The sequence below is a fragment of the Antrostomus carolinensis genome, unplaced genomic scaffold (assembly GCF_000700745.2).
Source record: "Antrostomus carolinensis isolate BGI_N321 unplaced genomic scaffold, ASM70074v2 scaffold17692, whole genome shotgun sequence".
Classification (NCBI taxonomy): Eukaryota; Metazoa; Chordata; class Aves; order Caprimulgiformes; family Caprimulgidae; genus Antrostomus; species Antrostomus carolinensis.
The window spans coordinates 83135-107760 of NW_010299164.1; the positions used below are offsets into that span (position 1 = coordinate 83135).

General features: G+C 40.7%; 1 protein-coding gene across 1 annotated transcript in view; it reads left to right on the top strand.

The window, feature by feature from the left end:
• CARD11 (caspase recruitment domain family member 11) overlaps nucleotides 1-24626 on the top strand; it is a 45521-nt gene that overhangs the window by 16634 nt on the left and 4261 nt on the right. Inside the window, exons 2-20 of the mRNA XM_010162703.1 lie at nucleotides 3845-4057; nucleotides 4685-4822; nucleotides 5424-5749; nucleotides 7032-7211; nucleotides 9167-9319; nucleotides 9416-9541; nucleotides 10034-10231; nucleotides 10713-10892; nucleotides 11959-12013; nucleotides 13242-13357; nucleotides 14532-14635; nucleotides 17328-17380; nucleotides 18179-18311; nucleotides 18844-19045; nucleotides 19905-20031; nucleotides 21539-21779; nucleotides 22185-22281; nucleotides 23355-23450; nucleotides 24381-24513. Coding sequence (XP_010161005.1) covers nucleotides 3845-4057; nucleotides 4685-4822; nucleotides 5424-5749; nucleotides 7032-7211; nucleotides 9167-9319; nucleotides 9416-9541; nucleotides 10034-10231; nucleotides 10713-10892; nucleotides 11959-12013; nucleotides 13242-13357; nucleotides 14532-14635; nucleotides 17328-17380; nucleotides 18179-18311; nucleotides 18844-19045; nucleotides 19905-20031; nucleotides 21539-21779; nucleotides 22185-22281; nucleotides 23355-23450; nucleotides 24381-24513 — 2871 coding nt within the window. The remainder of the gene's footprint in view (nucleotides 1-3844; nucleotides 4058-4684; nucleotides 4823-5423; nucleotides 5750-7031; nucleotides 7212-9166; nucleotides 9320-9415; nucleotides 9542-10033; nucleotides 10232-10712; nucleotides 10893-11958; nucleotides 12014-13241; nucleotides 13358-14531; nucleotides 14636-17327; nucleotides 17381-18178; nucleotides 18312-18843; nucleotides 19046-19904; nucleotides 20032-21538; nucleotides 21780-22184; nucleotides 22282-23354; nucleotides 23451-24380; nucleotides 24514-24626) is intronic.

Below are 24626 nucleotides of genomic sequence, written 5' to 3' on the forward strand. Positions count from 1 at the left end.
TATCGACAGGCTGACAAGAATTCAGAGCAAGGGGATGCACATAATTAAATGGCTGAAGGGTTAATTTCTGCACCATCATGAAATGAATCACAAGAAATGAAGCTTTAGATGTGACCTGATGATGAGCACTTTATAGAACCCCTGGATCTGAAGCCTGCAGGCTTTATTCCCTTGATCAGTGGAGAGTGTCACTGACATATGAAAGTGTGGAGTCTGAGTGAGAACAGAGAACAGCTTTAACTGCAAGGTGATTTGTGCAGTTGAAAAATATAACAAAAAAAAAATAGCAAACACACAGAAAGATTCATTTGTGTGTATCAGCCAAGAGAAGGATAGTCCCTGAGAGAGAAAAGGAGATGAGGGGAGTAGGGTGGTTTTTTTAATACAAAAAGGAATTCTCTCTTTTATTTTTCTGCATCTACAGAGATCTTTGAAATAGATGGGACTAGCTGAGATTATTACTGGATTAAGATCTCCTGCAGTTAAAAGCTATATTGTATACTAGCTACTGAAAGGAGCGGCAGGAGAGCAATTTTTTAACTGCTGTGGCAATTTTTATTTCTTTTTCGTTAATGTCTGTTAAAGTCAGTCCAAGTCTGTGACTTCACACCTGTGATTTGTAATGGACGCCATAGTATTTCTATGACATATCACAACTTCTGAATGTGTTAGGTTACAACTCAAGAGGTGTTGGAATCAGAAACTAAATAATGGTAATAAAGATCAGATTAAATAAGTGATTACACATTTGAAAATATTTTAAATCTGTCACTTTTAATTTTATATGTGAAAACAACTTTTCTGCAATATCATCACAGGAAGGAAGGACAGAAATAGGGAATAAGGTCTTTTAAATACTTAGAAAATGCATGTGCGGCTGAAAATCTTTTAAAATGGTACACTGATAACATACCTTTATTACCTTTATTAGTTTCCCACTGAGTTGCAGTTGTCACATCTATTTTTTGACTGGCACACTGAAATTTCAACCAATCATGAGCATTTTGTTTTCTCTTTGGGGTTATACTAAATACTAAATCAAATATTTGCTGAGTAAGAAGGGTGCTGTACCAATATCAACTGTCCATTGCTTTTGTCTCTGGAATAGGTCCACAAGACCATGGAGCTACCTGGGATTTATACTCTTAGGCCAGTCTGGCCAGTCTGGCCAAAAAAAACACAACAGAGGAAACACCCCAAGCTCTAGGAAAGACTGGAGTGCTCACCCATCATGCAGCAGTAATCCCGGAGAGGCAGGTTAGGAGAGAGCTTAGCTCTGCTTCTGGTGGGGCATTTCCAAGGTGGAAATCCAAAGGAGAAAGAAACAGGAAGGTTGTGAAATTCTGACCTGGCAGTGAAGGACCACTCCACTAAATGTTGTTTCTAAAGGCTCGCTCCTGATAGACTGTATTTAACAGGGGTTTGCTACTAGAAATCTCCCTTTAAAATTCTTAGCCACTCATGCAATATACTTATTACTTTCCCATTAAACATTATGTCTCCAAAATAACAGTATGGATGTATTATGCCCGTACACGAGGGACTATTTGATAAAGGTATTTTTAATGTCAGGTAAAAAAATGTATGCGTGTTGAAAATTACGCTGATGAGTGAACTCTTCTTTGAATCATTTAATGGAGAAATCCCTTACTAATGTCCTGAGGGAACTGCTGACAGTGTGTAATAATTTCTGGTTCAGTGCAGCAGATTACACGATATCTTGCATTTTATGAAATTCAGGCAAGTGCTTCTTTTGCGCTCTGAGGTCCATCTGTGAGCTTCCTGGTACGCTCCCCAAAATTAAAGGGCCTGCAGCACATCTTTTTTTTTTTAGGTGCAATAGATACCTGTGGCTGTGTGACAACTAAGGTACTGTGTGACCTTCTGCTTTACTGCTTTCTACTCCCAAAAGTTCAGCTTCTCCAATTATGTTGTGTTTGTGAAATTCACCTTTGAAGTGAAATACAGTTATTTCCAGAATAAGTGGTGAATAGGAAGGTTTGTGAGAATGTACGTGTGCTTCAGGTGAAGCTATTTCACCTTTAGCATTTCTCTCACTGCTGTCTACTTTAGATAGCTTTTTCTCTTGTTTTACCATTACTTCAGTGTAATCTTTACTACATGTAAATACTGGCATTCAGTAAGAATTTCATCCAGCTGGTGAAGAGTTAATAAGACCAGAGAGGTTACCCCATAACTACAGCCATGTCCCCATGATTCTGGATCCTGCTGAGCAGACCTGGTCTTTCTTGCCCTCTGAGGACCAATGTGTCTCCTGGACTGTTTAATAGCAGTCACTGGAATAATGACATCTACATGCAAGCAGCAGAGCAAATGCCAAGTAAGTGGTTCCTCAGATATGAAACTACAAAGAGAAGAACTCTGTGAGAACTACTGGAGTACAGAAGAACAAAACCCCTGGCAATACTCCCCTAACCTGTCCATAGCGTGAGGAACCCATCCAAATATTTCTCATAGAGACGTTGAACCCCAGACTAGGATTTTAGAGGGTTTGGGAAGGCTTTTGAAAGCATCAAGCAAAGAACACACTTTTTTGTAGGACTGTTCAGTATTTCATTATGATAGAACACTGACAAACACATTATTTAGCAGATTAGTACTTTTTAGTTTTCAAAATGGGGAGTTAATAGCCCCCAGCTCTACAGGTGAATAGCTGGTTTTGCCCAGTGATGTTCAGTGTAACACAGGCTGCTTTGCAGTTCCTAAAGTTGGAAGCTGAGGAAATCATAACCCTATGGAGGGAACTTTGCTGGTCCAAGAAAAACAACATGTTGCTCTTCAGGTCTTTAGTTACTGATTACCAGCAAAGTCTCGCAAAGCACAGCTCTCGTCTCATAGGAGCCAAGAACTGCATGTTCCTCTTACACCATGGTCTCTGATGGGGTAAAGAATTCTTGAAACAGAAGCTTTATCTTCCTTGTTCCACCTGGATCACAAGATCTTGAGAAAGCTTGAATGCAAAAATTAGACTTGTTTCAAAGGTTATCATTTATTACAAAATTAAGAAGGGAAGATTTCTACAACGTTTCTTTACTCTTAACGTTCGTACAAGTTTCCTGACCTTGTTGTGCCTGCCTTGTAACCTTCTCTAATGAGGTGGTTACAAATTAGGAGTTGGCAGGAAATTGCTTAGCAAGGACTCAGAAATCATGTGATAATATTTGCATGAGTCAAGAACATTTTCAGACTTCAGTAATATGATGCTTATACCTATCCACTCAAGCAGAGAAAGGCAAGGTCTAAACTCCCAGGTACTTACCTATCAGTCAGTCTGTCCACAGCTGCAGACAGCAGACACACATAACTGCTTGCTTATGTGTTAACTACTCTTGTGTTGCAGTCATTTACATGTGTTAGCTCATCACATATATGCAGGAACAAATGCAGCTTCACATCAGTACAGCTGAGAGGAACAAAGGAGGTGAGAATGAAAGCCTGCAGCCTGCAGCAGGTATTTGTCTTTGAGCTCTGCATGTTCATACTCTTTCCTGCATTGCACCGTGTCCTTTACCGTTGCTTCTAATATGAAGAGGGATTCTCTGACTTGTGGAGACCTTCATGGAGTTAGCTGAGCTACAGATTCATCACTAGAGAGCAATATGCAATAGTTCACAGACTCGAGATAGCACTTCTCTGAACTGTCACTTTCCAGATGAGCTGTGGACAGGCTGCAGTTCAGCTCAAACAGTTCCAATATAAGGCAAATTCAGCATTAGTCAGAAGTGATTCCAAGCTCATCCTATGTGACATGGAAGCACAAAAAAGTAACAGAATAGAAACTGTCCTCTTTGATGTTCATTTGCCAATTGTTTCTCTTGTTAAGGAGGAGAGCCAGAGATGGATGACTGCCTGGAGACATTGAAAGATGAAGAGGAAGCTTTGTGGGAGAACGTGGAATGCAACCGGCACGTGCTGAGCCGGTACATCAATCCAGCCAAACTGACCCCCTACTTGCGGCAGTGCAAAGTAATCGATGAGCAAGATGAGGATGAGGTGCTTAACTCACTTATGCTGCCCTCCAAAATTAACCGAGCAGGTAATCATCTTGTGAATGGCTACATTTGCATCCCTGTCTGAACAGTATGATTTGGCTAAATCTGGAGGGAGCCTATATCACAGATTATCAAACGGAAACGCTATCTCTCATTTACAGGAGATTTAATGTAGAGGGAAGAATCTGCTGCTGCTATTTTGATAACAATTATTCTTCTCAGTGCTGTGCAGACTGGAGCTCGTGGGGTTCATGTTCCCATCAAAGCCTTGGCAAATATTTCAGTTAACACAAGCAGCAGCCACTGCCATTCTAAGACTAGGTTTTCAGCTATCTTGCCGTGCTTCATGATTTGTCACTGAAGGCTCTGCCATCCTAGTGTTTCTGTACTGCCTGGTGAAGGCTGCACTGAATAACGTGTCTTTTGAAATTTCTGTTCCAGAGACCAATTTGCCCACACTCCTTCAGAATAATGATCAGCACAAACATAAAGAATACCTGGCATTACTTTATGGGTTCAGCTGAACTTGATTAATCAGCCCGATTTTCCACAGCGCATTGCTGTGGCAGAGACGAACCTTAAGCAGATTTGACTTCAGGAATATGGTACTTGCTTATGCTGCTCACAGTGCTGTTATTTATGTCACCTCTGTCTCTGTTCTCTGTCCCTAGGCCGGCTGCTGGACATTCTCCACACCAAGGGCCAAAGGGGCTATGTAGTTTTCTTAGAGAGTCTAGAGTTTTACTACCCTGAACTCTACAAACTGGTGACAGGGAAAGAACCTACACGGAGATTTTCCACTATTGTTGGTGAGTAGAATCAGTCCCATCTTGAAGACTGGCTTTGATTTTTTTCAGGCAAAAATGGGAATAAAACTAATCTTGTAGTAGCGTTCTGCAATTTTTCAGTCCCCTTCAATGCAAAATGAGCTAGCAACAGGTTGTATAAAGAAAAAGAACATCTCAGTTGTCTGAATGAGGCTGAAGAGCTTCCAGGGGAATGATAGCCATTACAAGAATTCCCAAGAGAAGAAACATTGGAGTGGACTAAATTACACTGATGACCTGCATATGTGCAGCAAATTTGAAGCATTCAGATCAATTGTACTTGCACAGATTCATTTTACAGTTTGTGCTATTTCCATAGGCCTGTCAGCTCAGCTAAAACAAGACAAATGTAAAGGCCTCTGGATAGTCTATCCGGACAAGCTGTATGCATATATTGTGATTCTGGCAGTAGTCTGCTATGTAATATTTGTACTGTTGCCAGATAGACAAACTTTTATGTTATTGTGCATATTCTGCACCTCTGTACATATTGTGGGATGCTTGTTTCTTACTCAGTTCTGCTGATTCTACTTAGTATGAAGTTGCTTTCTTAAAATTTGATAAGCTGTTCAAACATTTTCAGTGGAGGAGGGGCATGAAGGCCTTACCCATTTCCTAATGAATGAGATCATTAAGCTTCAGCAGCAAGTAAAGACAAAAGATGTGCAACGCTGTGAACTCTTGGCTAAGTCTCGCCAGTTGGAGGATGAGCGAAAGCAGCTAAAACTGAACAAGATAGAGCTGCTGACCTTCCAGGAGAGATACAACAAGATGAAGGAGGAGAGGAACAACTACAATGATGAGCTGGTCAAGGTGAAAGATGAGAACTACAATCTGGCCATGAGATATGCCCAGCTGAGTGACGAGAAGAGCATGGCTGTGATAAGAAGCCGAGACCTCCAGTTAGAGGTGAGATAAATGCTCTGTGCTGCTTTAATCAGGAGCAGCAATGGAGGATGCCAGTGGCATCTGGCAAAATGAGACCTTCTCTGACAGCAGAAAAGTGTACAGGTCTCATTTGCTTTGTTCATCCAGATGATTAGAGGTATCACTGTACAGAAATGCCAGCTGCAGTGATGTGTATTAATGGCAGATAATTTACATACTTGTAATGGATTAACAGAACATAACATATTTAAAAACAAAATTTTAAACACATAATTGTTTGCTAAAAACATCATTTTAGCTTTTCAGGCTCAATAATATTTTGGGGGCATTTAGCCAGGTTGGCACTACAGCTGTTGGTGGTTTACTCAATTTGTCTTACATAGAGCATTGGAACAGCTTGAGGCCATTTAGGAAATACAGAGAAATGCTTAAAGTGCCATAAAATTCATGCTTGTGTGTGTGTCACAGAGGAGATGGAGTAAACAACTACACATAGTGGATCTGGACACTGGGGTTTATTTTCAATCCAATGATATCAGATATTTTACCCCACTTTGTTTGCACAGTTGTTTGCTTGCTCTCCCACCTCGGTGCTGCCTTCTCTCAGGCTCAGCATCCCTTCCCTGCAGGGAGATCACTGCTGGTGTGGGATGGTTGGGCAGAAAGTCCTGTCAGTTTGTGCTGTGCAGCTGCTCACAGTCACCAGTCGCAGGTGTTACTGGCCAAGGTCCCTGAGCATCCCCTGGCCTTCATCCCCGTGCCCTCTGATCTCCAGAATATTCCCCCACTTTCAAATCTTTCATCCAGCCAGAATCATCACCTTCTTCCCAGGCTCCCTTCTGTCTGAAACCACTTTTTGGGAACCTCTCTTTTCTATCCATTACTCAAAGCCCCTGTTTTTCCCAATCCAAATAGTCTGTGTGAAAAGCACAATGTGAGGTCAGCCTCCTAAGTGTTAGTTCTGTTTTGTATCTCTTTATTTATTGGAGGATTGAGGATGTGCCACTTTTTTTTCAGTCCAGATGTTATAAAAAAATTACAACCAGCCCATACCAGTTGTAGCTAGCAAATAGCAAGTCTTCTGCTTGAGGGTTCAATAGTTCAGTTGTGGACATTTCAACACACACTCAGATACACCCAATTATCTGCTGCTTGTTAGCATTCACAGTTTAAGCTACTTTTTCCACCTATGATAGTATGTTTTCACCTGGAACTGAGTGTGTTTTCTGAGCAGTCAATATCAGAGCTAGGAATGATTTCTTTCCTTTCCACTTTCTCCTTTACTGCTCCCTGGCTGCCCTAGATTGACCAACTGAAGCATCGCTTGAACAAGGTGGAAGAGGAATGCAAGCTGGAGAGGAACCAGTCTTTGAAGCTGAAAAATGATATTGAAAACCGACCTAAAAAGGAACAGGTTCTGGAGCTGGAGCGGGAAAATGAGATGATGAAGACAAAAATCCAGGAGTTACAATCCATCATTCAGGTACAAAAGCAGATTGCTACATTTAAAATTCCAGTCACTTCAACTTACCCCTCCTGCTTACACTGATGATGGATTCAGCAAGCTCTGAGCACTCCTTGCTTCCAGGCACACCTAAACTCTTCCCCCATATTGTCTCGCACACCCCACATCTCCTCACAGCTTGCTTTGCTGGCTCCCTTCGGGATCTGGGTCTGGAGGAGGCTGTGAGAGTGGGACAGAGAAGCAGGAGGTGACAGCAGCTCCCAAGTGTCTTCAGTAAGGGACAGGGAGTTGAGCACATAGTAGGGAAACTGGTAGCTATGGACAAGAGGAGGTGGCATGGTCTCTGCAACCTCTCCTTACCTCAAACTCAACACATACTTCTGTTACAGTGCTAGGAAGCGTTGCGTGAAACCTCTACCTGCAAAGCTACACTAAGCACAAGTACAAAGTTCGGAAAAACAGAAGGTTGGTTATACAGCTCCCAGCTGTCTGTAGTATTCCTTATACAAACATATGCATGAGGAGGAGTTCTAGCAGAAAATAACAAATTGTCATGTAATAAATCAAGCTGTACATGAGAGATTGGCTCTTTCAGGGTGCAGAGTGCAGCTGTTTAATTGCTGAGCATTCAACTCCATGTTTTAGCCCCGCTGTGGTTCTTTGTACCACTCTGTCACTACAAAGCTGTGTTAAATAGCCAGTCCAGAAATTTCTGACAGCAGCTCTGTGTACCCTGTTGCAGGCTATTGTCTATGCCAAAAAGTCTTAATGAAGCAGAGAGTAATAAAGGTTTTTGTACTTGGGTGGTTACAAGTTACCAGAATGCCTTGTAGAATGCTGCTGTAACTTGCACAGGGACCTTTACTGACCTTTGTTTGGGCAGATGGTGAAAAGGATGATCTGCAACAAATTCAACACTGTGCTACTCTGTGAAGAGTTTAGCCATTAAGATATATGTGAGAGTGCTTAGCACTTTGCTGGAAAAGCCTTGTGGGATTTTAAATTGATGCTTAAAAAATTATCAGTAGAATGCATTTCAGAAATGGCTGTAGCTTCTAGCAGTGCCTAACGATTCTTAGTTCTAGTACAAATCCAATTCAAATATTGAAAAATGGTGTACTATAGAAAGTTCTGGAAGTTCTAGTCCATGTAAGATCTCTTATATTAATTGAAATGGTCTTACAGCACCTAAAGAAACAGAGAAATAATAATGAAATAATTAAAAATAGCATTGAAGTTCTAAGTGAAAGTATAAATAAACAAAAAGCAGTTTGTTTTAGAAATATTTAGGTATACTTAGAAATATTAGGTAACTGAAATGTCACTGAAATCTCCAATTTAGCCTAGGTATTTTAAAAATAAATATGCATATTACTTGCATTTTATGCCTTTTTCATCTTCCATTTATGGTTAATTTTGGATGGCAATTTATTTGTTGGAACATGCTCTGGTAATCTTGTTAATTTTAAACCTGAAAGAAAAAATATTGCTGGACACTATAGAAAATGAAGCAGTGGTACAAGCTACTCCAGGCGTGTTTAATATTCTCTGAGCACAGCCCTGCAAAGCCTATGCATGCTTTAAAAATTCCCCTGAATGTTTTCTTAGGCCCTGCTCTTTGGCAAAGGGTGATTTTTGTGCTCAGTGAGAGCTGATTAATAGAGAAGAGTTTTGAATGTAGGGCTTGGAGTGAAGAATTTTCACTGCATCTAAAATGGATCAAATTATAGCCAGTACAATAAAACAGTAAAACAGTTCCTTCATCAGGCTGTTCTGACAGCAAAGACAGCCTTTATTCATCTTTTCTGACACTACTTTAAAATATGAACAAATGTCCATCTCTTCTCCTGCTTTCCCATTGCCCTACCTTGTTCATTTTCTATTCCTCTTGCCTGTTACTCTCTGTTACTTTTCTCCCTGCAATACTATTTTGTCTTTCCCTGACCTGTCTCTTAAAAAATGTCTTTTCTCAGGCTGACAAGCGGAGTTTGCCAGATTCAGACAAAGCCATTTTGGATATTCTGGAACATGACCGTAAGGAAGCGCTAGAAGATCGTCATGAGTTGGTCAACAAGATCTTTAATCTCCAAGAGGAGATTCGTCATGTGGAGGACTTGAGAGATAAGGTGAGACAGATAAGGATAGAAAGATGGGATATCTCAAGCTAGCGAGGCCCAAAAGACCTCTGAGAGCAGTGGTGGTTAACAGTGTGTCCTTTCCAGTATCTTGAAGAGAAAGAAGATTTGGAGTTAAAGTGTTCAACACTAGGAAAAGACTGTGAGATGTACAAGCACCGTATGAACACTGTGATGATACAGCTAGAAGAGGTGGAAAAGGAGCGAGACCAGGTATCAGTAACAGTTAAAGTGGGGAAAATTAGTAGCAAAAGCCTTTATCTTATGTATGTCAATCTGGGGAATTGTGGGTAATTGAACCCAAAATACCATTAAAAAATAAACAGTTACAAGAAATTGCTACTTATTGGAATTTGCATTACAGTAATTAAACATAGGATAATATTGGGTTGTTTACACAGCATAGCATCTGGCAGGCAGGACCAAGATCTTAACAACAGCTACTGCAGATTTTATATTAGTGTCAAGTCATCTGGAGCACTCTGGAGCATTTTGCCACTAACCAAGAGGGAGCTGAAAATGAACCACCCTCATCATCATAATTTTTAATGGTCCTACTGTGGCACATCCTGGTTCTAACTGCTGTGTTAATTGGTGAATGGTTACCAGTTTTGAAGTCCCCATTCCAAACACATTACAAGCAAAACCAGCAGGAGAAGGTGCCTGGTTCCCAGGTGCAAAAGAGGTTTCTTCTCTCCACTGCAGGCATTCCGCTCACGTGATGAGGCTCAGACACAGTATTCACATTGTCTGATTGAAAAAGATAAATACAGGAAGCAGATTCGAGAGCTGGAGGAGAGAAATGATGAACTCCGAATTGAGGTGGTTCGGAAAGAAGCTTGCATTGTTAACCTAGAGTGCAAACTCCGACGGCTCTCTAAGGACAATAACTTTCATGACCAGGTAGGGCTGATGAAGACAGACATTAGTTCTTTTTTTTTTAAGACTTGCTTTTAAAAACGTTTTGGTGTGGAAGGGAGAGGGGACTTTTTTAATTCCCTCTGAATTAATTGAAAAATTTAACCTCCTTCTGCTAAATGTTGTGAGTTCTTCAGTACAGTGGGATTCAAGTTCTGTGTCATGCATGTAGCTTCTCAAAGGCTGGCATTCCACAACTTGATTTTAAATGGAAGGAAAAGAAGTGCAGAAAGACAATTTCTACACTGGGGTAGAAACTAAAAATACTTTTGAGGCATGTGCCCCACTGAACAGAAATCTCCACATATGTCAATCTAAATTACTGATATGGGTCTGGAGCCACATTCTGTGTGAACTTCTGAAGCACTGGAGTCACAGAAAGTTCAATCAGTTCCTTCTAAAGGGAGGTCATGAGGAGTTGTATCAAACTGGTCTCAGAAGTAAAGTGTTTCCTTCTGCTCTTTAGAGTTTACCACGGAATCTACCCATTACTATTATCTCCCAGACCTTTGGGACTGCTAGCCCAAAAACCAATGGTCAGGAAGCAGATGACTCCTCCACTTCTGAAGATTCTCCAGAAGACAACAAATTCTTCTTGCCTGATCAAGCTCGACTCAAGAGAAGAGTGAATCTAAAGGGAATCCAGGTGTGTCTTAATACGATCCAGGTGTGTCTTAATATGAGGCCGGAATGATATAGTGCAGGGACTGTTAGAATTAAGAGATGTAATACACTTTTGTGGTCATGCCTCTGCAACTGCTGTCCTCTAAAGATAAGAACAGATTTGTATCTGATAATGAGCTGTCAGTTTTTACCCTGTGGTGATTTGCATCTTAAGGAGCAGATATAATCTGGCTTCATAGACCATTTTTTGCCCCTTCTCCCCATTCTGTGTATTGTCTGTCCTTGCTTCTGCTGTTCATTCACATTCTTGGAGCGTTGTCAATAAATTGATTCTTTGCCTCCTTAACAGTAGTGAAAAAAAATGACATAATGCCCAAAGTCCAGCACACAAGTAACTGAAGGTGGAAAACGAAGCATTGGTGGAAAAGCTCGCATCTGCTGGAAGGAATAATAGAAGGAAATGGACACAATCTAGAGCAAAATTAACTGCCTAATTTAGAATTAAATTATGGCAATTTGTTCTTGCTTAAGAGTGAGGGGTAGCATGAGTTAGGTCCGTGATTTCCCTGACTAGCTGCATTCATACAGCTATTATCCGATGCTATATTCATGAATTGTAAAAAAAATATACAATCTAACATTCGGGTTTTTGAGCTTCTCTTTCCTTTCATCTGCATTTGAATTCTCCCTGCCCTTCATAACCTTTCTGAGCTCTGACTGTCATTATTACTTATGGCAATAGAGCTGCATTTTTTACATTGCACACTCCAAAAGGATGCCTGTTGTATTAACAGCTGCCTGAAACCAGTCCCAAGGCACCCACTTCACCTTTTGTCTCTTTGTTCCCTCAGCAGAATCTGGAAATTGTAATGCATTTGGGCCAGAATTTCCAGAGTAGTGAGGTACCTAACTCTTATTCACTGCAGTGGCATTTAAATAGCTAAATAGCTTCTAAATTTTGAGTCCTCTTGTTTAAAGGAGGGCAAATACATTGCAGCATAACAGTGAAAAAAGGGGTGAAAATATCTGGCTTACAGTGTGTGGCAAATATTCTGCATTTGTGCTTATTTTTGTCCTCTTTCTTTTAGATAAATCCAAGAGCTAAATCCCCTGTCAGCATGAACAAAACATCAGAGTTTCAAGGTCAGAAAGAGCACCCATGTCCTTATTCCTTTTCTGTTGCTTTGTCTCATTCACTTAATCTCTTTAAGTTGTTTTAACAAATATGCCAACCAAGGAAATTCTTAACTAAGTTCAAGTCAGTAAAATAGACAGTTTCTCTCTTATAGTGAACAATGTCATAATTTAAAGTGGTCAAGTGTTCTCCTTGAATGTCCTGTCCATCCACAGATACCTCCACAGGCACACAATATGACATCCCATAGCTTACCTAAATTTTCTGTTTACTCTATTTTCCTTTTAGTTTACAAAAATTTTAAAGTCATTGGTGTAACACCTGTACTAAATGTCATTATATTATTCTCTTTTTGCTGTTGGAAAAATCCTTCGAGCTGAAAAGACCCTAATCTAGTGATCATCTAATGAGTTCCTTTGTCCTTCAGCAAAAGGAAATTAATTTTAAATCTGAAGCATTGCAAAGGCTGGGGGAAGGGAGGTTGATCCACACATCATCCAGCTGCCAAGTTACCAAATTCCTTGCTGTATGCTCATGTTTGAGCTGCTCCTAATTCCTTTTATTTATATAACACTGTTCTTGAACCAAACACCATCTTAGGCAGCATTTCCTCTATTTGTTATGTGCAGCAGCATGCTCACTGTTGTACAAAATATGATGGGAAACATGGTTCCTGCTGCAAGATATTGCATGATAAACTGTGTTTGGTACCATGTGCAACTTTAGTACAAATTAGAGGTGCTGGGGAAGGGAAAGAGTCCACAAAGACATTCACACTGTGCAACCTGGGGCTGCTGCAAGATCTCAAGCTTCTTGGTCCCTGTTGTAAATTTTGTGTTGTTAAAAAAGAATAATTCAGTGACGTAATTATTGCAGACTACCAGGTTCAGATGATTAAGTTAAACCACAAATTAATTCTTTAATTTGTCAGTAGTATTCATAGATCTAAAACGTACAGGACAGAGTTGAAAGAAAAAGTTGGCAAGGGGCTGTCCAGAGTGGGGTGCATTCCTGTACTTTGTCAGGAAGCTGATGGGGAAGGAATGGGAGCCAGAGCTGCAGGACACGGAGTGCTTCCTGGAGCCTCTGTCCAGTACGGGGCAGGGGAAACAAGATAAGCTGAAATGGAGAGATAACCTCAGTGTTGTTGCAAATCTGTGAAAGACTCTGTGTTGAAAGTGATCTGACATAGTTTTCTCCTGCTTCTGCATTTTTCTCTGTCGTCTGTGAGCGCAGCAGTCAGAGCACAGGATGAAGATGGGGCTGATGCCAGCAATGGCCGTACAGACACGAGTTCCTCTAATTCTGTTTCCATCAGTAACTCCATCAGCAGCTGTGAAGTCAGCAAAATCGTAAGGAGCCTTTGGATGCCCCTTGCCTGTCTATCGACCGTTTCTCTTAATGTGGTTCAGAGCTTTTGCAACCCAGTATTAGCACTTCACTAGCATCCCAGCTGTGATCAAATTCAAGGCCCTTGTCAGAGGCTCCCTTAATCCTTTTACCAGCATTTTATTAGAACCGTGTTATTAGCCTTTTTCCAAAATCACAGAATTGGTTTATGTTTATTTAAAGATATTTCAAAGATATTTATGACCTCTTGCTGTCTCCTTATGCCATTTCACATATACTGTTAGAAGGAAGAGATTTCTTTCAAAGCTGCTTTGTAATTTACTTAAGAATATTTTCATGGTTTTTTTGAGTTCTCTAATGCTTTTCCTGTCTATAAGTAACAGTGAGTGAGAAAAGGGGTGCAGATCACAGTTGGAAATTTCTGCATACCAAGCCAAACCATTTCTTCCCTGCTTGTTGTATCCCCATAATCTCACAAGGTAGATATTCCATTATACGTATGTGAGCACTGACACAGCAGGACAAGCAGACAGAGAGAGTGCTCTTGCAGAGTGTTAATAACAAAGAACAAAACATCTTTCTAGAACACCGTGAAAAATGCTGCCCCCAGGAAATTAAAATTATACCCAAGAATAGCCAGGATAGAACACCCTGCGACTCGTAATAAGCTTAGCTGGGTTAGGAATATTCTTTGGAACATTTGTTGGATATTTAGATGACTTATACTGTCTTTCCTCTAGTACAATTCAGAGTTTATTTTCTAGCATACTGGATTAATCATTTAATGTATACTATTTATATATGTAAGTATACATTCACTCTGCTTTTCACCCTCTTCCTCCTGTATGTCAGCTGTGCAACACATACACCACACATCAAGGGTAAAGTTAAAATTGTTTGGGAAATCAGCCAGTCATGTGGTCACAGAAAAAGGTACCGTGCCAGCACACAAGCTGTGCATATTGCTGAAATACTGGAGTATATGAATATGAATGCTTTTGTATGTAGCATTCTGCGCATCTAGGATCAATTTTTCTTCCTGTTGTGTGTGCTTCACAGTGCAGAGTACCACTGGCAAGCTAGCAGGTTAATGCTTCTGTAAGTTAGAAATGATGGCACATTTAAGACAGATAACCTTGCTGTCACTTTTTTTTTTTTTTTTCCTAAAAAAAAAAGCAAACCCTGAGAAATCGCAATGACAGCATCATGTCGACCACTCCTGAGCCTCCAGGAAATGATTCAATACTCCGACGTTGCAAAGAGGATGCCCCTCATTGCAGGTAGGTAGCCACCCTGGTGAAATATGCCCAGAATCTGTTGACACAAGGAGGAGGTAAAAAGGGCTGTAGATGTCCTTGTGTCTGACTCTAGTTGAAGAGTTTCTATTCGGCAGCAGGGCTGACTTTCTAAACTTCTCAGCGCTGCAATCCTTCATCCCTAATTTTGCCCAAAACACTCAGGAGTCTCTGATAGTTCAGCTGGGATGAATGACACAGTGATACCACTGCAGCACTGACTCTTTTAAAGTACATACTAATAAACAGCACTGCAATGACTGGGCACCAACACTGCTGGTGAATGTCTCTGCCTCTGTAGACTGCCATGTCTTTGCTTTTCACTTCTCAACTCCATGCTGCCTGTGTGTGTGTTCCTCTCCTTTCCAGTCCTCTCAAAAACCCTCCTTCTCTGCTATAAATTGCCGAAATAAAGCAGAGATGCTTGAATGTCTGTGAGGAATGAGAGGGGAGAAGTGGAGGAGGGAGGTGGTTTTTGTTGGGCTGTAGCAATGAAAGGGGAGAGATGCATTGCCCTCTGCTTCACCTTCTGCTGCAGCTTCCACTTCTGTCGGGTCACGGCCCCGCAGACTTCCCCTGCGAGTGAAATCGGATCAGCTGGGGAATGGGAAGTTAGTGGCAGGAAGGAGAGAGCCCTTGCCTGCCCCACAGTCCCCTAAATGGCACTGACCCCTTTTCTAAAAGGTTTATAGCAATGCAGCACTTGCACCTACTGTTTTGGTGTTGCTGTCAATAGCATCAGGGTTTGTATCAGAAATATCAGAAGATACAAATACATTCCCTTAAGGCCTTAAGAAGATGGAGAAAAGAAAAAAAAAAAAAACAACAAAGCAAACAGACTTAAAAGAAAGCTATATATGTGGAGGGTTTAGGTCTTTATTAGATCTATTTTTTAGATCTAATCTTTATTAGAACTTTATTTACATTTTTAATTCTTTTCAAAACAAACATATCTGGCAGACTGCCACTTTGTGCCTCTTTGTGCAAAGCTTTGCAAGACAGCTTTCCATTGAGGGCACCCTCAGCTAGTTCCCCTACAAAATTTTCTAGCCTGCTGAGGATTTATGCAGAGCTTAGTCTTGTCTCCCTTAGGTTTTTCTATATTGTCCTCCAAGCCCCTTTTTAAAGTGTGTTCTGTTCATTCAAGATGGAGAAAAGCGGTTTTTTTGTTAATGATTTAAATGTTTCCTGTTTCAGGTGCTTAACTTGAAAAGCCTTTGGCATGCCTGAATGTTTAAATATTTGCAATATATTACAGAATGCAGTAAAGATTACATAGATATTTTTCATCTTGTGGACTTGTTTCACTACAGCTCTGACTATATCCTGTTCCATATGTTAAGACTGAGTTGTATTGAAATCTGAAACTTTTCCTCATATTAGATATTCTTTCCCACTGGCATGTGGAAGGGAAAGATACCCTGGAGCAAGTTCTCAATGTGGCCTTACTTTGAGCTAATAGTCACTGAAGTCAAGTATCTCAAGAGCATGCCAAAAAGTTCACTGCAGTTTATAACTTTATAATTAGCCCGCTAAGATTTTTTTAAGTTGTTTGTGAACATAATCCAAAATAATTGCTATTTGCATGCCAAGTTTCAGGTTTCACAGTTCATCTGATCTTGATTTGTGTGAGAAAAAAAAAAAAAAAGTGAGATCATAATTTAATGTGTAGGAAAAGGTGTATTATTTCCCTGCTTATGTGTGGTGTAAAAATAGCTGATTCTCCCCAGACTGGCTGCAAAAATTCACCCTTCACCTGAAGCCAAATATGAGGAATATCAGCTCCACAGGAGACCTACAAATCATTCTGAATGGGAAAAACAATGAGCTGTTATTTAAACAGCTTTGCAACCAAATGACACACGTTAATGAAGTTCTTCTAGTGAAGCAGACAGGTCACGCACTTGGCTGGACATCCCTTGTATCCCTTAAAGAGCAAAATTTGGGTGAATTTTAACTGTTTGTTTTTAAGGAAAACCAGTCTTGTCACCCTTAGCAGGAAAGGTTGTGTCAGTAGGAGCTGGACTGAGACCAGAGCTGTGGCATAAGTGTTTCTGTGCAAAAGCTTGGTACACCTTGCTGTTCTGTTACTGTAGGTATCTGAGTAACCATGTGAGGTACCATTAAGCTGTTATAAAATGCTTCAAGGACTTAAAATCAAGTGGGTAAATTACTCCTTTACTGCTGCACCCCCATCACTTCCCTTGCGTTCACTCTGTCAGTGAGCTTCTGATATTTTTGATCTGTCATGGAAAAAAAACGTTCTGCAATATATGTACAGCATATGCCCTTTATCTCAGTGCTGAAGCAGGTGTGATGTAAGTCACACATATGTGACCATCAGTCAGCTGCTTCCCTTTGTTTTCAGTAATATCTTCATTCCCTCACTGCTGTTAGTAATTCTTCCTTCTGAACCTTGTTGCTGTTTCACATGCTTCCCATGTTGGCTGACACATACTGTTTTCCTGCCATCATCCTACATCCTCCCTGCACCCACAAGTGTGTTCCTTGATTATTTTTTTGCAGCTGCACCGTTGCCTGATGCAACACCTCTATCTTTCTTTTTCACAGAAAAAGTTTCTCCTTCAGAACTTAATGAAATCTGGTGAAAGATGGGAAGTGAACGGTTTTCTCTCTCTCTCTCTTCCATTGTCTCATGCTTTGTTTTTAATTCCAGCCTGGTTGAAGAGGACAATGACAGCTTTGGATATGATGCTTTGGAGCTAGATGGTAAGCAAGAGGATATAATGTATGTAATTTAACTATGAGATCTGTGTGATTAGCTCACCAGCTAGATACCATCAAATAATCAACTCCTGATCTAAAAAAAATGGGACACATAGTCTGAGAAAAAATCAAGTCAGTTCATCATAAGCAGAAAACAAAGGGTCAACCGGTAGTGAGAGTAAGAAAGCAATTATTCCTGAAGAACTAAGTGGGAGAAGGATTAGACTGAATGAATAGATGGAGGGTGCTTGGCTGAGTTTTGCAGGTTGGTAAGAAGACCTCCAGCCTTAAAATGAGGAAAGCATCAACTTGAGAGGGGAAAGAGTAAAGAGGACAGAGCCAGACTGTCCTTCGTGCTGCCCAAGGAAAGAAGAGGCAATGGGCACAAACTAAAGAACAAGCAATTCCATTTAAACAGAAAACAAAAAAAAGCTTTTTTACTGTGAAGGGTGGTTGAACACTGGAACAGGATTCTCCAGAGAGGCTGACTAGTCTCCATGCTTGGAGATATTCCAAACCAAACTGGATAAGTCCTGAGCAGTCTCCTCTAGCTGACCCTTCTTTGAGTGGGAGTTTGACTTAACAGTGTCCAGAGGTCCCTTCCAACTTGCTCTTCTGTGAGAGTGATCAGGTAGGTCCAATAAGCAAGACTGGAATTCATTGTCATAGCCTGTGGACATGAATCCTGCCTCTACATCAGGAATTTCCTCCTTCAGCTTTGGCCAAGATCAAACATTCATTTTCCCCTTTTCCATCTTTGTCACTATCTAGGACTCATTTCATTTTTGTTACTCTTTTCAGATGACAGTCATGACAGGCAGTCACATGGAGCTCCTTCGGTCCACTCTTCCTCTTCTTCTCATCAGTCAGAAGGCCTGGATGCCTATGAGCTTGAGCACGTCAACTCCATATTTAGAAAGTTCTCTCTGGAAAGGTATTTGAAAAGGCTACTGTGGTAGAGATCCTCCATTTATCTTTTAGTTGCTGAAGATATAATGGCAGGAATATGAAGTCACAAGTTGTTATTTGACACAAACATCTCGTGATACTGTGCTAAGCCTTTAGTTCTTCATGTCGGCAGCAGTATAACATCTTATTTTGGACCCCTTTCATATCCTATAAACCAACGAAGGTCATCCAAAAATTTCGAAAACTTCAAGACAAAATGTTCTAAAGGCTTAAATTTATCCTTGTGATCTTGTTATCTTGCTGCCATAGGTTGCTAGATGAGGTCCTATTACACATCTGAGTTATTCAGTCCTGTCAGAGCACTTGAAGCTATTCAGATGCTCTTCTCCAGAACTCATGCAGTAATGAGAAGACTTTTCTTTTTAAGTCCTTAGATCCTAGTCCTTGATAACGCTAAAAGTTTATTTGTAATATGTCATTTATCATGTATGCATTTAACTCTGGAGTGGTAGCTAAAAGCTGAGATAACTAACTGTTCCTTCCTTTCATGAACACAGACCTTTTCGACCCTCTGTCACATCTGTTGGTCGCATTAGAAACTTCTGCCATACCATCCAGCGCGTAACAGTGAATGGAGACAGTCTCAATTCAGAAATCACTCTGGTCGGGGGTAATGACAAAGGGAGCTTTATTAGCTCTGTCAAGACAGGATCCCTTGCAGAGAAAGCAGGCCTTCGGGAGGGACACCAGATCCTACTGGTGAGCACAAATGAGTCAACAAACAGTATTGGGTATCTGTCCACCTATAAGCATGCACGCTCACCACAATACCTTTTTGTTTGTTTTTTCTTTCTTCTTGTATTTTGTTTCTTTTTTTGTCTTGTATTAATGACAAAACATATGACTCATGCAGAAGAAAATCTGTAATTGAGTATGAAAATATTTACGGTATTTACGGTCTTCTAACACACGCACACACAGTTTTGCACTTTATAGTAGCTCTGTATGGAAGAGATTAGAGCAACTGATGCTTTCTTTAATGCTGTATGTATATTACAGCCCCTTTAAAGACACCGGAATGGGATTTGCTCTCAGCTTCCCAGCACTTTCCTGCCTGAAAGGAAGTTCATGGTACTTAGCTTAGCATGATGGCTCCTAAACTGTTCTTTAGGTGGCCTGTCTTGGGACTGGACACGTTATGCACAGAAGTGGGAAGAAGGGCTGCGCAGCTGCATAGCTGTCCCCAGCATCACATGAGCAGGAGTTCAAAGGTGCTTCTGTTAAGCTGCTCTTTAGTTAGAGTTTTCCCTCCATTGCCAATGTTCCCAAACCATTTTCGTATTAAAATTCCTCCAAGGGCCAAAAATACACCAACCCATGACTGATATTTCAGCACTACTTACTGGGAAGCCTGGGATTGTAAAAGATCTGCAGCTCTGTTGACTGCTAGCATTCCTAATTTGAGAGAAAAGACATTAAATAATTAGAACATAATCTGCATCCTGATAGCAAAGTATCTGCATTGTTTAATAAAAAAAAATTGTAGTTTAAAAAAATGGTATAATTGACTCAAAGATTGAAAACCCACACTAAAGAGTCATATTTCTTTCATATCTAGTTGGAGGGCTGCATCAAAGGTGAAAATCAAAGTGTTCCCTTGGATACTTGCACAAAGGAAGAAGTTCACTGGACAATTCAGAGGTGCAGTGGTCCAGTAACACTCCAGTATAAATCAAATCATGAAGGTAAGACCAAAAGCATTTCTCATCTCAAATAGTCCCAGGTCTATTATACTAACTAGTGTGGATGAGAATGACAGAACCCAAATATCCTTTGCATTGGTATAAATCTGAAGCATGTCCACTGGTGTTAATTATAGCTACTCTGTGTAACTGCTCCAGCTTTCAGCTTTGTGACTGAGAACAAAAAAAGCCCATATGCTTCTCTCTACAGGACTCTAAAGAATTTACATGGTGGGCTACTAATGACATGACTCACAAAACACATTCAAGCATATTTTTATGCACAGATATTTATAATACAGTGTGGTGAGTGGAATCATCTTTATCCAGCTGAAGTTGATTTAGCATTTACCTGATGGAGTTGCTCTGTTTATTACCTTTGTGGCTTTATCTTAACAGCTGGAGTTCATGTGTGGTGAACAGAACTTGATTTTAGTGTTCATAGCCTGTAATGATAATTTCAGGTTATGGATCAAAAATTACATTCCAAAATCCATTTTTTACCAGTGGCTTTTTTTTTTTTATTACGCTGGTTAGAGAGTTTGAGCTGCACAGATCACACAGGAAGTGATGTCTTTGATTTTCTTTGATGTTTTCAAAGGTAGGAAAGACTATTGCAGTTTTTTTTTGAGCACCACTTAACTGCAGATAAAGCATGTTATAGATTGTGGGAGTGCCAATTAGAGCTGATAATAAAGGGAATAGCTTGTCATTAAAATTGGTGGCAGAACTCAAGCTGTACTTACAGGATACAGCTATAGCTGTGTCTGCATCTTTGCTGCGAAGTTCTCTGTTTCACAGGTCATGTGTGGAGCACCGAAAATGGAGTTACCTAAAAGCACCATTATAGTGAGAATATTCTCATAGATTCTGATACCAGCATCATGAGCTGTTTCTGAATCAATGCCCCATTAGTGTCTTTAAGGTGCAGGCCCGTGACCTTGCTGTAACTAGTGTAACTGGCACTCTGGAGGTATAAACCTTCTCTTGGAGAAGCCTCAGAATTTTGTGCTGTGTGCTTGTCCCAGAGGACCCCTAGGAATGAGGCAATACTGAGATTTCATACAATCATAGAATGGTTTGAGTTGGAAGGGACCTCAAAGATCATCCAGTTCCAACCCCCTGCTGTGGACAGGGTTGACAACCAGTAGATCAGGCTGCCCAGGGCCCCATTCAACCTGGCCTTGAATGCCTCCAGGGATGGGACATCCACAGCTTCTCTGGGCGACCTGTGCCAGTGCCTCACCACCCTCTGGGTGAAAAAAATATTGAACTTAAGTCTCTCCTCTTTTACTTTAAAACCATTTCCCTTTGTCTTATCACTATCTGCCCATGGAAAAAGTCACGCTCCCTCCAGGTATTGGAAGGCTGCAATGAGGTCTCCCCAGAGCCTTCTCTTCTCCAATCTAAAGAAGCCCAGCTCCCTTAACCTTTCTTCCTAAGAGAGGTGCTCTAGCCCTCTGGATTGACCGGTAGTGATCATGCTTCACCCCTTCCTTCACTGCTGCAGGTTACCGGAAACTGCTGTCAGAACTGGAAGAAGGGCTGATCACATCAGGAGACTCATTTCATATCCGCTTGAATCTGAACATCTCCAGCCAGCTGGACTGCTGCTCCCTGTCAGTGAAATGCGATGAGATTGTTCATATTCTTGACACCATGTACCAGGGGAGGTGTGAGTGGCTGTGTGCCAGGGTTGATCCCTGCACCGACAGGGACCTGGAAATGGGGACCATTCCCAGCTACAGCAGGTGAGTGTGATGCTGGGTGACCATGACGGAGAGCAGTGGTTCTGTAAACAGGGAAATTAGTAACTGCTGTCAGGAAAGAGGTATACGTCTTAATTTTTGAGATAAGGCCTGGTGATGTTAAACTGTAATGTGAGCTATAAAGCTTTAGAAAGGAGACTCCAGATGTTACCTGAAAGAATAACATGGGTTTCTCAAAAAGTATCATAGGAAATATGCCATGGAGATTCTTTAATCCATAACTGCACTGCAGTGCTGCTCATTATTTTGTTCCTACATTTACTGTGTGGTTCAGTCAGTCCTCACTGCTATTTAATCTTTTCTGTAGGCACAGACCCATTGCAATCCATTTTCTTCTGAGTGGTTTCAAAGATATCTTGATCTATGTGATTCCATCCTTTCTTTCAGAGCCCAGCAACTTCTTTTGGTGAAGCTGCAGCGGTTGATGCACAGAGGAAGCAGAGATGAGACAGAAAGCTCATATAATACCCTTCGGGCACTCCGGGTAAGGACCTACAAACAAGGTCTTTTTAACACTTGACAGTCCACTGCTACTTGTTCTTCATTATGTTCATTTTACAGAAAGTCCTGTTTACACTCTCTGTAGGTTTTGATTGTGCCAGTCAATGGGCACCTTATGTTTGCTTTAAATAACATTGTCCCTGACAATGGACCTAGCTCTGGCACACTATTAACCCTTACCACTATCATGGAGTACACTTCAAAAGTTTAATGTCTGTTCCGTGTCTTTGTTAATCCTTTTCATTCTTCTCTGCCTGTAAGCCTTTAATGCATCTTCATATTCATGTGAAGAAGAAGCTGTGTCCTTGGAGTTAATAATCAGAATTATTTCTCCCCTACTGTGAACAAGCAACTAATCCACAGAGCTATCATTGTCTCATATTAGAAAGACCTGTCTCTTCCAACCCACATGCTATGGAGAGAAGTGGGATTATCAGGTCTCCACACACAACAGCCCTGCCGATTTCTCCTTTTCCCCCAGTGAAAGTAATTTGATTTTTCTTTCTTCAGACACAAGAATTCCATCTTTATATAATTAAAAACTAACTTCCTGGTGTATTAGTTACCATAAGTTATTTTTAGAGCTTGGGAGACATACATGCTTCTAACATTTGGAGAGACACTGTAGCCAGTGCTTGTATTTTATTTTAATCAAGGTTAAGTGTCACACATTCCTTCTGTACTCCAGTCCCCACTGATCAAAGGGACAGAGATCACTGGCAGAGATGCTAGTGATAGCAAAAGCTTTGCATGCTATTTATTGGTGCAGAAATTACCTCTTTCATAAGCTGTGGAGAGCAGTCTCCTGTGAAGAAAGGAATGTGTAAGAGCAGTAGCAGAAGCAGTGTTTCTCAGCGTAAGCCATGCTATGTCTACACTTTGCTCAGAACATTGTAATTGGGATAGATATGAATCAATCATTATCAGTTTTATTGGAAATGTAAAATATCTCCTTTTTCTTGTTCTGTTTCTAGAATGCTGTGATTTAAAATAAAAATAAAAATAATAAAATAAAAGAGGGAGGGAAAGAAAAATTTCTGTGTTATATTTTACTAGAATACATTGCAACCAGAGGAGCCTGCCCCACAGAATGACCCAAAAACCAGCCCTCGCTTATCCAGAGCAAGCTTTCTTTTGGGCCAAATATTACAGGTAATACAGTTCAAATCCTCAATGCAATGTCTGAAATAGTGGATCTGAACAGCAGCTATTCTCAGGCTATCCTAAAGTCCCCAGAAACCCCACCTCGGGTGTAGAGGTTGTACCAGGATTTCTTCCTATCTAAATGAGATTTAATATATGCAGAAGATGAATGGGTTGTGTTTTCTAACTACTCTTGTGATGTGGAGTGTTTATTTTTAAGTGCATGCCTTCCATTACTGAAGTAGCTTGATGAATCAAGCATGTCTGCCACCAGAGGCTGAAATGTGTTTTGCTTGAACCATTAGGACAAATCCATTGGGCTAGACCAAATCCCTGAGTCTGTGAGATGAGGTTCCATCAGAAAATAGTCCTTTAATTGTAGGTTGGTGACTCTGAGTGTGACACAGACTGTGTGGGTGAAGGACAAAAAAGTCTTGTGAAGGAAGACGGTTGTGAAGGTTAGCAAATACACAGGAGGAGGAATTAATATTTGGATAGAGGAACAGTTGAATGGATGGGGAATTAAAGCATGAAGCCTATTTCTCAGTATAAAAATGTGCCATTTGGGAGGTTTTAAGTGCCTGTGGTACAGCAAAGAAGAGGCAGAGTTTTGGTTATAACCTGTGATACATTTGTGCAAATACTCAGAGTGCATATGTTGCTCTGCTTGTACTGGTGATAGCAGGGAGCTCTGCAAAGAGAAAGAACATGCTGCTTAAGAGCAGAGAACAAAATAAGAAATCCCAAAGGGGATTAACAAAGGCTCTGAATCAGATATATGATATTTAAAGAGCCTTAGAATTGAGTCAACAGATCCATGGAGTCTTTGATAGACATAGGTAATTCAGATCTTGTAGATAACAAGTGTGGGCTGATGAATACATGGGAGAATAAAGAACGTAAGAAACGAGGGTCAAATCTCTTTGTTCACCTTTTCAGTTTGTCAGTAGGTCTGAAAACAAGTATAAGCGTATGAATAGCAACGAGCGAGTCCGTATTGTCACTGGCTGCCCCTCTGGTCTGGCACGGACCTCATCGGAAGCAAAGAAGCCATTGCCTGATAAACTGGAAGGTATGGATGTCAAATAGTAAAAGGTTTTACACACATGGCATTGTTGTAAAGGTTGTCTGCATAGCAGCATGGCTGTGGAAAAATGTCATAGGTCTTACCTTTTACTAGCATTT